This window comes from Ochotona curzoniae, unplaced genomic scaffold (genome assembly GCF_017591425.1).
Source record: "Ochotona curzoniae isolate NIBS_2020 unplaced genomic scaffold, NIBS_Ocur_1.0 contig_4502, whole genome shotgun sequence".
Lineage (NCBI taxonomy): Eukaryota > Metazoa > Chordata > Mammalia > Lagomorpha > Ochotonidae > Ochotona > Ochotona curzoniae.
The window spans coordinates 192,459-207,190 of record NW_024466308.1 but is presented as its reverse complement, the minus strand read 5'-3'; the positions used below and the strand labels follow the sequence as shown (position 1 = coordinate 207,190).

Genomic DNA, 14,732 nt, shown 5'->3' with positions numbered 1-14,732 from the left:
CCTGACCCAGTGACACCTGGACCACGTAGTCCCAGGTAGACACGGACACTGCCTGGTCGCCACACCAATCACAGGGTTACATACATGCAACAGCAGATGCCAGAATGCCACCAGATCCAGGATGGTGCGTGCCCCTTGCAGGCAGCAGCTGAGCCCAGCATGGGAGCCCTGCAAGGCATGGCAGCCTACCCTCTCCAGGGGTCCCCCGCTCTCCCAACCCCATAACCACTGCAGACAGCAGCGGCCGCCCTGGGCAACTATGCGCCAAGGGGGACGTCGGGGCTCAGGTGCATTCAGCCAAGCTGGCTTTCCCTGGCCTGCCAGCACTGCAAGGAAACTCATTAAACCTTCCTAATGACAAACGCGGGTGGGCCGGTGGCCAGGACTGCTCCTGAAACCTGCCAGATGGCAGCTGATAGAGGTGATGCTTTACGAGGCGCCGTGGGGGGAGGTGACGAGCCTCCCCTGGGGTCTAAGCCTGGCCAGCCCAGCAGACTGCCCCTACCCATACCCTGGGCTGGGCCCAGCAAGACTGGGGGGACCTTCTTTGCACCTAACAGATCTGCAACCTCTGAAGTCCAGGGTGGCTGAGCACACAACCCACAGCCCCCCACTCGGGGGGGGGGTGGGCCTGTCACCTGTTGGGGTACCTCCTGTTACCTTCACTCTCCAGCCCCCTCCCACAGGATCCCTGCTCTCCGAGGCTCCTGGCTGCAGCCCCCCTCCCTTCCAGTCTAAGGGACCCCTGTTGTCATGGGAACCACATCAGCAGAGGGCGCTGGGCCCGTTGGCTGGACCAAGAACGACCTGCCAGGAGTGCTCAAACAGGAAAGCAGGCAGGTTTTGGCTGGAGCAAGGACCGTGGAGCCCCAGCCTGGTCTCCCAGGACTCCCCCACACCTGCTGGCCGAGTCAACCAGGAACAACACCGGGGCTGGCCTGGTCGCTGGCAGAGACCCTCCTCTCCAGCTGTGGGGAGGAACTACCACGAGGTCTCCCCAGGCCCAGGTGGAGCGGGAGTTCTCACAGCTGCCACCGAATGCCAGCCCCTCCAGGCCCTGGTGCCCCCAGGCCTCGCCAAGGAGGAAATGAGACGCGGGGCAACAGCAGTGGTTCTGGGTTTAATCAGGGCTGCAAAGGGTGCTGAGCTGTGGCCAGGGGGCCCCAGCCACACCTGCGCACATATGCGCACTTTTTGCGACTGAACAAGGAACGCAGCACAGCTAGCAACAACCCCAGGCCCGTGTCCGCTGGAGCACCTGGGAGGAGGCCTCGGCGAGGCCCTCCACAACTCCTTCAAGTCAGGCATCGAGGGCCCTGACAGCGGGTGGGTGGGGAACCCTCAGTCTTGAAGAGCCCTCCCAACCACCTGGGTAACAATACTGTGTGACACTAGCAGGAGAGGCGCCTGCGCAGTCGGCTGGCCCCGGCCTCCCTGGCCATCACTCCGTGCGTAGGATGATGTGGATGCCAGAATCCGTGAACACCGGCCCGCTCATCTCGCCCGTGCGCAGCGCAAACGAGGCATCTTCAAATGGCTTCTGCATCTGACCTGGGAAAGGAGGAGGTGGGTCAGGGCCTGGCGGGCGGCGGCAGATGGGGTTCCTGTCGGCACCGAGTGGCACGCGCATCCGTCACTAGCTTTATGGCCCTGTCACGGTGCCGCGCTGGCTCAGCCGGGGGTAGCAGGGCCATTAAGGAGGCCTGGGAAGACTGCGACAGCATGAGGGATGGCAGACGGAGCCGCCACTGCTCAAGAGCTTGTCTCCCTGGGCCGGTCCCAATGCCTGGCAGGCCTCTGGGAGGGCCCCCTGAGGGCTTCCCCCACCACCTCCCATCCTGGGCCCTTCCCTCCTTTCCTCAAGGGTCCCTTGGCCTCTGGCCTGGACACACAGGCCCAGCTTAGGGCTGCCCACTCGGGTGGGCACCTGATCCCTGCACCCGTGGAATGAGGCAGCAAATTTCTTCAGGAGCCCAAGGACAGGACACAGCCTGTTGGGTGACCCATCACAGGGACACCCCTGGAGACAGTTCAGCACCCAGAACCAAGCCACCCTCCCTCTCCACTGCCCAGCAGGAAGTGCCCGAGGCCCAGGAAGGGTGCTGACACCTGGTGGACACTGGGTGCCTGTGCAGTAAGGATTGGGGGCCCAGGCCTCCACTGGCTGAGAGCCACAGTTGGGGAGGAAGGGGAGGGTCAGGGCTGGAGGTGCAGGTCAGTGGCCCCCATTCTCTCGCACCTCTGCTGAAGGCACCCAGGTCCCCCCTGGCCTTGGCTGAGCTGCAGTCACTGTACTGCGAGGCCAGAGATTCGAAGTCCTCTTCTCCCGACTTGATCTTCTGGATGTAGCCTGTGGACAGGACGGGTGCAGGTCAGGGGGTGGCGGGCAGAGGGGAGGGCAGCACCACACTCCCCAGGGAGCTGGGCACCACCCAACTACACTGCACGCACAAGAGTCCCAGGGGACACACCTGCTGACCCCACACACCACAACCCTGCAGGGACCTGTCAACCACTCTGCTCTCCTCCCTCCCCCACAGGCACACCACAACTTCTCCCATCGCGCACACACACACACACCATGACCCCCTCCCATTACACACACCACAACTTCTCCCATCGCACACACACACACCATGACCTCCTCCCATTACACACACACACACACCATGACCCCCTCCCATTACACACACAACTTCTCCCATCGCACACACACACACACACACACACCATGACCCCCCTCCCATTACACACACACACACACACCATGACCTCCTCCCATTACACACACACACACACCATGACCCCCTCCCATTACACACACAACTTCTCCCATCGCACACACACACACACACACCATGACCCCCCTCCCATTACACACACACACCATGACCCCCTCCCATGACACACAGACACACAGACACACACCATGACCCCCTCCCATCACACACACCACGACTCCTCCCATTGCACACACACACACACACACACCACAACTCCTCCCATTGCACACATGCCATGACCTCCTCCCACTGCACACACATACATACAAATACCACAATCTTCTCCCAACACATGTGCTTCAAAGGAAGTACCCCCTACCCCAGTCCAATGGGGTAGACAGCACGGAACAGGGAAAGAAACTAGATGGAGTGTGGGTCCCAAGCCAGGTGGGCAAGGGCCCAAGGGCCTAGGCAGCAGGCAGGTGGCCGGGAATCAGGAGTCGGCCATGTCCCCACATGGAAGCACAGCTGTCCAACCCGGGGCAAACAGGAGGGGCCCTGGCCAGAGACTCCCAAGGTCCCGGGCGGGGCTGTGCGAGGGTTGCATGCATGGCTCTGAGGCCAGCTCTTCACAGCATGAGGCACACAGTGTCACACTGCGTGGCACACCCTCGGCCCAGGAAGAGGGATAACACCTAGGAGAGAGCCCCTGGCCCAGGGGCTCAAGATGGCAGCGCAGCATCCTTGTACAGCCACACTTTGGGGCCTGCACACACACAGAGCTGTGTAACTGGGTGCACACCTCACGTGCATACGGCTGTGTGTGACTGGGCACATACCTCATATACATGTGGCTGTGTGTGACTGGGTGTGCACCTCACATATGGCTGTGTGTGATTGAGCACACACCTCGCATGCATGCGGCTGTGTGTGATTGAGCACACATTCCAGGAAAGGGCTGCCAGCTCCTCTGGAGCCCTGCAGCCCTGAGGTCAGCAGAAACTCATGCTTCCAAGCTCCCACAGGTCCTCTGCCCCTACATGGGGATCCTTGCTGCTTCCTTCCAGGACCCACAAGTGCCACCTTGAGCAGGCTCCTAGGACTCTGCAGCTGACCCCCAGGGGGCACTGGGGACCTCCCACATGCCCTGCACATCTGACTGGGTGATGAACAGGTGCCAGCTGTGGCGGCTGTGCCTCTCCTGATGTGAGGGTTCCACTGATACACCTGGCACAGCACCCTGACCCTCCCACCTGCTGTTCCCATCTGATCTGCCCACTGACCTGCCTGGCATAGACGTCACTGGCACACATGCCCGCAGGGGACCTGAGAGCCGGCTGATCCACACGTCCTCACCTCACCACCATCTTACCTGCCCGGGACACAGCACAGGGGCCAGGGTTGTGCCATGGCACCTAAGGCTGCCACCTGTGCTGCTGGCATCCCGGATGGGTGTCAGCTCGTACCCTGGCTGCCCCATTTCCAATCCAGCTCCCTGGTAACAACCTGGAAAGGCAGCAGATGTTCACGTGCTTGGGTTCCTACGTCCACGTGCCAGACATACACGAAGCCCCAGCTTCAGAGCAGCCCAGCCCAGCCTTGGCTACTGGGTTCACCTGGGGAGTGAAGCTGAGGACAGCAGATCTTTCTCCATCTTTCTGCCTCTGAGATTCCTTCAAGGAAGTCAAGGGGAGGGGAGGGAAGGGGCAGGAAGGCAGGGAAGGGAACAGAAGTGGTGGCAGCACAGCACTGGGTCAGTGTCATCTTCCTGGGATGCTGACTTGTCACTCCATCACCCCTATGCCGGGCTTTTAGGAATGTGTGTGTGCCTGTGAGGCAGTGCCATATAAGGCCCCACTCCTGCACCACAGGTATCCAACGGGGCTCCGACCTGAACTGGGTGCACCAGGACACCCCTCCTGGCTGCAGGGGTGCACTGCTGGTTGCCCCCAGCCTCTCTCCCATCTGACCAGCAAGGGACTCCCCCTGCCTCATGGACCGAGCAACCCCCACCCCGGGATCCAGGCCTGGCACCACCCAGGCACACAGTCCAACAGCTGAGGCCACAGGCATGTGCGACACTGGTGGCCTGCTCACAGCAGCAGTGAGGGCCCGTGCAACCAGGTCTCCGCCATCCACATGGGAGACCTGTGTTCCTGCCTTCCATCTCTAGCCCTGCCCCAGCCCTAGCTATCGCAGGTACTTGGGAATAAACAGACGGGCACTCTCTCTGCTTCTCAAACACAAAACAAAACCACCACCTTCCCCAGGCCGCCTTCTTGACCGACCGCAGGGGCTGCAGGCCCCCACCCTCCTATGCCTGTTCTTTCTCATCATCCCCTCCACACCCCTGCCCTCCCACTCAAGCCTTTACTTAGAGGTCAAGTCCAGCCTGGAACCAGCCTGCTGTCCTCTGGTCCCCCCACCCCCAAAAGCCCCTGTTGTGTCAAGTGCACCACATGGGTCCCATTGGTTACAGTCCTGTCTGAGTACCTGCTGCCTGCCTCACAGCCGGTGGACAGGGGCCAGGGACACCACGTTCATCACTGTCCCACCCAATGCTCCCAGCTGCGTAAAAAACAGGTGTCCTCTAGTGTTTCAGGAAGTCATGAATAAATAAAGTAGAAACCCACCCCGAGAGAAAAGGGATCCAGGGCTCCACCTTGGGATTCAGGCAGAAACGCAACAGTTGCCACCTCCAACCTGCTGGCCTCCATGACTGCTCCAACATACCTGGCCAAGACCCCACCCGCAGGACAAGGATCCAGCAGGACTCCGGTCAGGTACTTAGCAGACCCTCCACAGCCCACCAGGAGCTCCCACTGGGGAGCAGGGACCTTCCACCTGCTTCCTGCCAGTCCATCTGCCCCGAGCTCCAGCAGGGACTCATGCCTTCCTCTACTGGCTCATAACACAGGGTACTGGGGGTCCGCCCCCTCCCCTTACCCTGCTGGAGGCTGGAGCCCAGCAAACCCCAACAGGAATGAGTTGCATGTCTGTACCTCACCCTCCAGGTCACAGAGTGACTGTATTTGGAAATGGGGTCTCTAAGGCAGGGAGACTAGGGATGGGTGTTTGGCCTTGTGGTTAAGAGCCACACCACAGGGCCTTGGTTCAAATCCCAGCTCTGCCTCCTGACTCTGACTTCCCACAGGCCCTTGGAGGTAGCAATGATGGTTCTAGAAGTGGGGTCCCTGCCACCCGTGGGGGAGACCTGTACTGTGCTCCTGACTCCTGTGAGCATCTGGGGCGTGAACCCCCAGATGGGAGGGTGCTTTCTCTCTGCCTCTCAGCGGAGTACCCACAAGGGTCACAAACAGAAGTATGTGCTCTCCCCAGATGAACACACGGAAGACGACGCTGCCCACGAGCCAGACACCACTGGACACCCAAGGGGCCAGTCTTGATCCTGAACTTCCGGTTCCCCGTCTGCTGTCTGGATCGCTCAGTCTATGGTATTTTGTTATGGCAGCCCAAGCCAAGACTGTCGCCCCTACCTAAGGGAAACCCTGTGAACCCCAGCCTTGCCCCATCTGCTGAGTAAGCAGCATTCAGTGTCCAGTCCACAGGCTGCCAGGCACCCGAGGAGGATGGGCCTGGGCAGGGAGAGGAGGGTCAGAATGAAGTTCCAGGGACCCAGGATTCAGCAAGGGGCCCATGGACTCGGCCCAGGCCAGAGGAGCCTACTGATCTCACAGGGGTCGGGGGAAGTGGCTCCTCGCCTCGGAGCGTCCCTGGGCATGTGGGCAGAGCGACTAAGGGTACGAGCGGAGACAGCTTTGTCAGACAAGGACACCAGCAAGGACACTCCGTGGGCCCTGGCTTCCTGACAGTCTCTGGCCACAGCCCAGCAGCTGCAGAGGCGCTGAGGCTGTGAAAGTCTCAGCAGAAAGGAAGGGTGGGGAGGGGATGCGGCTTCTCGCTGCGGGTGTCCATCCCCAGGGGTAACATTGAGGCCCAGGTTGCCAGCCTGGGAGGGCGCAAGCCATACCATCACCCCCTGACGGCCAAGTGTGAGCTGCCCAGCGCAGGGCAGCATGGCCACCCGCCCCCACCAGACAAGCGCCTAGGGGAACACAGGGAGCAGCTGATTGCCGAGGACGCCACAGCCAGGGCCAGCTCACCACGCCCTCCTGGAACTTTCACCATCCCACCCCAGTCCTTCCTGGGCGGGAGGACTGAGACGACAATGCAAGGCTATGGTCCAGAGTCACTGCAGGGTCCGCACAGAGCCCACCAGCCTCCCATGGCCTGGCCCAGCGATCCTTCCAGGGGTAGCAAGGAGCTGTCCCCGAGCCTTGTCCTGCTCAGCTTCCCCACGTGCAGGACAGAAGTGCACAACCCTGAAATTGAGGTTCCAGCATGCTCTTCACAGTGACCGGCTCAGAGGAGGATGCGTGACAGCCCACTCCTGCTGAAGCGGGTAGGCCCCCCCCCGGAACACCCCACCCAATCCCTGCAGCCTGTGCCTCCCCCTCATCACCACCCTCCACCCACTCAGTACAAGTCACAGGACCTCTGGCTGCCAGTTACTCCCACGTTCACGATCACTCCCACGTTCACGATCACTCCCACATGGCCTCCACTGGACCCTGGGGCACCAGCAGGACGTGAGACTCCTGCACACAGGCCCAGTCTCCACCTGTAACCGGCCAATCTGTTCCTGGGACCCGAGCTGAACGCAGGCCTCCACCCCTAGCACCTGTGCATCCCAGAGCTGGGGGGAGGTCATTCCATCTGCTGCGCCCCGACCCCCTTCTCACTGCCAGCAGCCACAGCTTCCCCTTGGCGCTCCACCTCCAAGTGCCCATTTCCCTCTGGGCCGGACCGGCTGTAGGGGAAGCAGCAGCCCCCCAATCCCACTCACCGTTGATCAGCTCCAGGGCCTCCTCCTTGGTGCGCGTGATCTTCTCCTGCCGCCAAGACGACGGCCGCCTGGACTGGCTGTGCTTGACCAGCAGGTGCGAGCAGCGGACCCTGGCCGGCTCCCCCTGCCCATTCTTGCTGCTGCCACCACTGCTGCCGCTGTGGCCGCTGGGCCGCTCCCACTGGCTGGCGTTGGTGATGTGGTTGAAGTAGTACACGCGCCCTGCGGGGGCAAGGAAGGCAGGGCTCAGTGAATGCCACAGGGGACAGCTGGCCCCACGAGGGGCCCTTGGCATCCAGAAGGCCTGGCTTCAAGACTCGGGCTGTGTCACTTTCTCAGATTGAAAACGGCAACGTTGTCAGCCGCCCAGGCTGAGTCCACGCATCTGTGCAATAAGGGGGAGTGGGCACGAAACCTTCTATGCCTTGGGGGGCTCCAGGAGGGCAAACCCAGCTGAGCCGCTGCCTCCCCGAGCCTTTAAAATGGAGTTCATTTTAAAGCACGTGCCCGAGCGCCGGGCACCCCGACACCCAAGGCTCACGAGCGGGGCGGACGGCAGGGATGTGAACCACCATGTCACCATGTCTGTGCACGGCACGCGGGTCCCGCCTCCTCCCCCAGACAGGGCCCGGGCCCAGCATCGGACACGGAGGTCCCCCGTTTCCCCAGCCCAGGCCGGGCTGACACAGCCGGCGCCCTGCCTCAGGAGGCGCCGCACGCTCCCGGCTCATCTCCTCCCGAGTCGCAGCCCTCCACGGGGGCGGATCGGCGCCGTTACGAGGAGGAGGAGCAGCTGGCGGCCGCGGCCCCGCGCCCGAGGGCCGAGCTCCAGCCCTGCTCCAGGGGGTCCGCGCGCGACCCCCGGCCCGACCCCCGCGCCACCTGAGCTGCGGCTCATGCGCTTCTCCCAGCCGGGCGGCAGCTTCTCCTCGTCCGCCATCTTCCCTCCTGCCGCAGCGCCCGCTCCGCCCCCGCCGGCCGCGCCCGCCCGCCCACGCCGCCGATTGGCTCAGCGGGCTCCGCCCGGGAGCTGCCGCCGCGCTCACTGGACGGTCCAACGTCTGGATGGACACTCTGGCTTGCTATTGTGTACGGGTGATGGGGGCGGGGCCCATCGCTCTGGCGCTGAACCCCGCCCCCTTGCTCTTCTCAGCTTCCCATTGGTGGACGGGAGACTCGAGACGCCCTTTCTCAACGCCTTGGGCCGAGCGCGACAAAAGTCCCAACCCCTCTGGCACTCCCGGCTGCGGAACCCGACCCGACGGGACAGTTGATTGGCTACCGAGGCAGCTAGTACTGTCTGGACCGTTCCCGGAAGAGGGGCGCGTCCCCCTCTGCGGAAGCGACGGGCTGGTACTGAGGCGACGCTGCGCGACTAGATCCGGGAAGGGAGCGGGGTGGCCTTACCGTTGCCATGACTACGCAGTTGCCTTGGCGATGGGTAGCCAAGCACCCAACGGCCTAAATTTGGCTTCCCCATCTTCGCTCTTCCCACCTGCTTCCTCCATATGGAAAACAAACAAACAAACAAAAAAAAAACAGCAGCTTGGTTTAGGCCGAGCCATTTCCCCGTGCTGCTGACCTGAAAACCTTCCGGAGCCCTTGGAATCTAACTCAGTCCTGGGGCCGGGTGGGTCCTGGCCTTGCCCCTCAAGGGGCACGGCAGAAGAGGCCGAGGGTTGCAGGAAGATAAGCTGCCAGCGTCCGTTTCAGATAGGCTGGGAACCCAGGCCAAAGAGAAACGTGGGGGAGGAAGGCGTCCGTGGGGAGGACTTGCGTTGTGGGTCTGTGTGAACATCGGGAATACTGAAGCCCAAAGCCATGGCTCCAAGCAGAAGGACTGGAGGCAGGAAGAAGCTGAAAGGCCTTGCGGATGGAGCTGGGCTGCTGGCACTGTCCTCCAGCGAGGGAAGCCGTAACTGTTGGCTGTGACGGCTAAACGAATGCTCCCCCGGCACACTCAAAACCTCTCCTAGCCCATAGTTAACATACGTGTTTTATTATTTTTTTAATTGGAAAGGCAGACTCAGAGAAAAGGTGAGACAGACAGGTCTCCCGTTCACTGCTTCACTCCCTAAAATGTGTGCGGTGGTCAGAGCTGAGCCAGTGCGGTCAGGAGCCTCTACCACATGCTGATGTGGGTGAAAGGTTCCAAATCTTTTTGCCATCCCCACTGATTTCCCACGCCACCAACAGGGAGCTGGATTGGAAGTGGAGCAACCGGCATTCAAACCAGTGCCCATATGGGATACCAGCACTTGCAGGTGGAGGATTAGCCAGTGATCCATCATGCCAGCCCAAATAGGTAAGTGTTGAATGAAACTGTTTGCCAGGTAAATTAAAACAACAAAAAAAAGTGTGTCATAGTTCAGTGTAGCAAGTGTGCAAAAGCATGACAAAGCCCAAAAAGTCCACCAAGAAAACTAATTCACAAAGTAAAAAATTACTGATGGGATGATATCCAAGCTACCGCAAATAAAAAGGCAAGGTCCTGGAAAGTGTTCTTAGAGTATTGTAACTGTCCTAAACTGTCTAAAAACTGTGGGATTGTAGCACAGGAACTCTCTATAGATTCATTAAAATGAGCAATTCAGTATATTTATTTTTACTGGGAAGTCAGATCCACAGGGAAGAGAGAAAGATCTTTCGTCCACTGACTAGCTCCCCAAGCGGTTGCAAAGGCTAGAACTGAGCTGATCTGAAGCCAGGAGCCTCTTCCAGGTCTCCCGCACAGGTGCAGGGTCCCAAGGCTTTGGGCCGTCCTCAACTGCTTTCCCAGGCCACAGGCAGGGAGCTGGATGGAAAACGGGGCCACTGGGATTAGAACTGGTGTCCATATGGGATCCTGGTGCATGTAAGGTGAGGACTTCAGCCACTAGAATAACATGCCAGGCTCTTAATTGATCTGAAGCCAGGAGCCTCTTCCGGGTCTCCCACGCGGGTGCAGGGTCCCAAGGCTTTGGGTCGTCCTCCACTGCTCTCTCAGGAGCTGGATGGGAAGTGAAGCAGCTGGGATACAAATTAGCCCATATGGGATCCTGGCACTTGCAAGGTGAGGACTTAGCCACTAAGCCATTACACCACGTCCCTTTAAATAATTTTCTTGCACTTTTGGAATCCCCTCCTGTTTTTGGTTTTTTTTTTTTTTTTTTTTTTTTAAAGATTTATTTTTATTATTTTTCATTGGAAAGGCGGATATACAGAGAGGAGAGACAGAGAGGAAGATCTTCCATCCGATGATTCACTCCCCAAGTGAGCGCAACGGGCCGATACTATGCCGATCCGAAGCCAGGAGCCTCTTCCGGGTCTCCCACGTGGGTGCAGGGTCCCAAAGCTTTGGGCCGTCCTCGACTGCCTTCCCGGGCCACAGGCAGGGAGCTGGAAGGGAAGCAGGGCTGCCGGGATTAGAACCGGCGGCCATATGGGATCCCGGGCGTGCAAGGCGAGGACTTAACCACTTGCGCCACCGCGCCAGGCCCCTGTTTTTGGTTTTTGCAATAGATGAATACTTGAAAGAGACTATAAATAGCCTCCTTTCTGCTCAAGCTTTTCTTTCACAATGTTGTACGTGCCAGGGCCCCTGGCATTCCCAATGACTGTTATGGTGATCTGAGTGGGGAGGGTGTTGGGGGAGAGGGAGGAGTAGGTTCCGGGTCTTGAACACGTTCATCATACTGGGCATCAACAGGGCCACTAGGACATGGGCAGGAATGCATGGAGCTCGGGTTTCTGGGTAAGGGTTCCAGAGAAGAGACTGGGTCCAGTTCCTCTTCTGCCCTGTCAGTCAGGGCTAGGATCAACAGCAGGACCTAGGCCAGGGCCAGGGGTAGAGCTTTGTTCTTTCCTGTGCCATAACCAGGGTAAGAACACTGGCAGTTGCTGACAATGCCAAGTTCCAGGCTTCCTGCTCTCTTGACTGGGTCACCTTAGATGTGGCTACCATCACCCTACGCTGCTGTGGAGCAGACAGGAGTCGTGGTCACAGCTGAAACCCAGAAGGTCTGGTCCTTGCTCTCCCAGCCAGTGCCATGCTGCCTCAAGGGCCATGCAAGCTCCAGGGCCAGGCATGGTAGTCTTGTGGATAACGTCCTCGCCTTGCACACCCAGGATCCCATATGGGCACCGGTTTGTGTCTTGGCTGCTCCACTTCCCGTCCAGCGCCCTGCTTGTGGCCTGGGAAGGCAGTGGAGGACGGCCCAATGCCTTGGGACCCTGCACCCGTGTGGGAGACCCAGAAGAGGCTCCTGGCTTCAGATAAGCTCATTTCCAGGCGTTGCAGCCACCTGGGGAGTGAATTGGTAGATGGAAGATTTTTCCTCTATCTTTCTCCTTCTCTCTGTAAATCTGGCTTTCCAATGAAAATAAATATCTTAAAAACACACAAAGAAAATGAGGTTGTGCATTTTCAAGGGACAAGAGGCTGCCCATCCCGACCCCCCTCAACTCCTCACAATGAAGATATTTCAGTGTGAGGCGCTGCAGCTATATCTGTCTTATTTAGTGTTACTGTAACAAAATACCCCAAGGGAACTTGCTACAGAAAAGAATGTTCCACTCAAGCTTTTGTGTGAGTACTGCCTTGCTGTGATGGGAGACCGAGCGCCTGGCTCGTCAACAGGAAGCCAGAGAGAACTGCAGTCCCACAATCCCTTCTGAGGGTACCCCGAATCTCCCGAAGTCCTAGCCCCTCAGCACCACCCACCACCGAGCTCCCAGCGGAACACATTCAAACCAGAACCTAAGACAGCGGCAGGTGTATTCCAACAAAGATGGAAGGAGATTAAGTGACTTGCCAGGGTGTCTCGGCTGCTGGTGGTCTGTCAGAATCCACAGCCCCGAGCCTGTGACATCTTCTGACTCCTGGATATGCCAGAGCGGCTGCAACTCCCAGCTCTGCCCGCCCCCCCTGACTCCAGCACTCCGCCTGAGCCCCTGCCTACTGGAGAGGGTTACAGCCAAGATACCAGCCCTTCCTGTGCCCCCCAAATCAAAGACAACATAGCAGCATTGAAGCTTTTATTTGTGTGAGTTTTTAAAAACGAGCAGCCATACTCTTGTGGGGGATGGGAGGCGGAGCAGAGCAAGCAGGAGGAGTTCTGCTCTATTGGTAGTAAAGCTCCAGGTTCATGCCGTCGTGGATTTCGTCTGAGGTTGAGAGTTAAGGAATCCTCACCTTAACGGTGAGTGGCCCACCGCTGCCACCCCACGCACCCACTCCCACGTGCGCAGCCCAGGGCAAAGGAAGAGGAGCCTCACTGGGGCTCAACAGCTCATCTGCCACCTCCAAAATCAGTATCACATACCAGCGCTGGTTTGTGTCCCGGCTGCTCCACTTCCCATCCAGCTCCCTGCCTGTGGCCTGGGAAAGCAGTGGAGGACGGCCCAGAGCCTTGGGACCCTGCACCCGCGTGGGAGACCCGGAAGAGGCTCCTGGCTTCGGATCTGCTCAACTGTTGCAGCCACTTGGGGAGTGAACCAGAGGGTGAAAAATCTTTCTGTCTCTCCTTCTCTCTGTAAATCTGCCTTTCCAATAAAAATTAATATATCTTAAAAAAAAGTTCACCAGCCAACCACCCTCCCCCACCCGAGTTTGTGCCTCCTGTGCTGTACCAAGTGGCTACCACATACAGATTCAATATGAAATCAAGAAAAACAGGGCCCAGCATGTGCAAAAGGATACAGTCCCCCAGCGACACGTGGTCCTTAAAAATCGTGTACCTACAGAAGAGAGGCCTTTGAGACAGGCAAGGAGGCCGGCCCAGGGGTCACCACCTTCTGTCCCACTCACCACTTCTGTCCCACTCACCACTTCTTCAGAACAATCTTGTTCCAACGGGTGCCGGTTTGGGCTGCAATCAGCTTCTTCAGGTCCCCGATGGTGTCATCCGTGCTGGATGCAGAGTTAAGGCAAACGGGGTGCGACCCCACAGTCCCCATTCCTATGCCCCTCTCCCCAGCTGACCGTGCAATGCCCTGCTGCCTGCCCTCAACGCCTCCCGGCCATCAGTGGATACTTGCACTTGACGCGGACCTTCTTCCCTAGACGGTCGTTGCAAACAACCTCGATCATCCTGCCTGGAGCAAAAGCGGGGGAGTCAGGACTTCTGGGGTCCCCGAGGGTCTCCCACACATCAGAAGCCCAGCTCTGCCATTAACTCTCCCCTCGTTCTCAGACATGAACCCCTCCCAGCCTGCAAGCCTGAGTGGTTCCCCACACCAAAGCACCCCAGGCAGCCGCCTGCACCCCGACTGCAGGCCCAGCACCCCCGCCCCGGGCCCAGCACCCCGACTCCGGGCCCAGCACCCCGCTCCGGACCCTGCACCCCGACTCCGGACCCTGCACCCCGCTCCGGGCCCAGCACCCCGACTCCGGGCCCAGCACCGCGACTCCGGGCCCAGCACCCCGCTCCGGGCCCAGCACCTCGCTCCGGGCCCAGCGCCCCGACTCCGGGCCCTACACCCCGACTCCGGGCCCAGCACCGCGACTCCGGGCCCAGCACCCCGCTCCGGGCCCAGCACCCCGACTCCGGACCCTGCACCCCGACTCCGGACCCTGCACCCCGCTCCGGGCCCAGCACCCCGACTCCGGGCCCAGCACCGCGACTCCGGGCCCAGCACCTCGCTCCGGGCCCAGCGCCCCGACTCCGGGCCCAGCACCCCGACTCCGGGCCCAGCACCGCGACTCCGGGCCCAGCACCTCGCTCCGGGCCCAGCGCCCCGACTCCGGGCCCTACACCCCGACTCCGGGCCCAGCACCGCGACTCCGGGCCCAGCACCCCGCTCCGGACCCTGCACCCCGACTCCGGACCCTGCACCCCGCTCCGGGCCCAGCACCCCGCTCCGGGCCCAGCACCCCGACTCCGGACCCTGCACCCCGACTCCGGGCCCTACACCCCGACTCCGGGCCCAGCACCGCGACTCCGGGCCCTGCACCCCCGCCCCGCGGCCCCGCGGTTCCCCGGCCTCATCTACCGCCAGCTCGCAGGCCCGCTAGGCGACCACTTTGCCCTGACCCCTTCTCCGAGTCACCCACGCATGTCAAAAACCTCAGACCTGCAAGTCGCCAAGACCTCTCCTCGCTCCAACACGAAAGCTCTGAACGGAGTTGATGCTGGGAGCCGGAAGAGGAAGAACGCAACCGG

At 60.3% G+C, this 14,732-nt stretch overlaps 2 protein-coding genes across 3 annotated transcripts; both read right to left on the bottom strand.

The window, feature by feature from the left end:
* Nucleotides 1-1,101: 1,101 nt before the first annotated feature.
* On the bottom strand, nucleotides 1,102-8,580 carry PIN1 (peptidylprolyl cis/trans isomerase, NIMA-interacting 1). The gene is made up of 4 exons (XM_040986249.1): nucleotides 8,473-8,580; nucleotides 7,591-7,812; nucleotides 2,240-2,350; nucleotides 1,102-1,551 (listed from the first exon to the last, which is right to left on the bottom strand). The coding sequence occupies exons 1-4, from the start codon at nucleotides 8,528-8,530 to the stop codon at nucleotides 1,442-1,444; spliced, it is 501 nt and encodes a 166-aa protein (XP_040842183.1). The 5' UTR covers nucleotides 8,531-8,580; the 3' UTR covers nucleotides 1,102-1,441.
* Nucleotides 8,581-12,592: 4,012 nt separating this feature from the next.
* On the bottom strand, nucleotides 12,593-14,725 carry UBL5 (ubiquitin like 5). 2 transcript variants are annotated; one of them, XM_040986189.1, is made up of 5 exons: nucleotides 14,644-14,725; nucleotides 13,605-13,661; nucleotides 13,397-13,480; nucleotides 13,271-13,308; nucleotides 12,593-12,735 (listed from the first exon to the last, which is right to left on the bottom strand). In XM_040986189.1, the coding sequence occupies exons 2-5, from the start codon at nucleotides 13,658-13,660 to the stop codon at nucleotides 12,692-12,694; spliced, it is 222 nt and encodes a 73-aa protein (XP_040842123.1). In that variant the 5' UTR covers nucleotide 13,661; nucleotides 14,644-14,725; the 3' UTR covers nucleotides 12,593-12,691. The 2 variants fall into 2 exon arrangements, with proteins under 2 accessions (XP_040842123.1, XP_040842122.1); XM_040986188.1 differs by having other exon boundaries at nucleotides 13,605-13,665; nucleotides 14,644-14,719.
* Nucleotides 14,726-14,732: the final 7 nt, after the last annotated feature.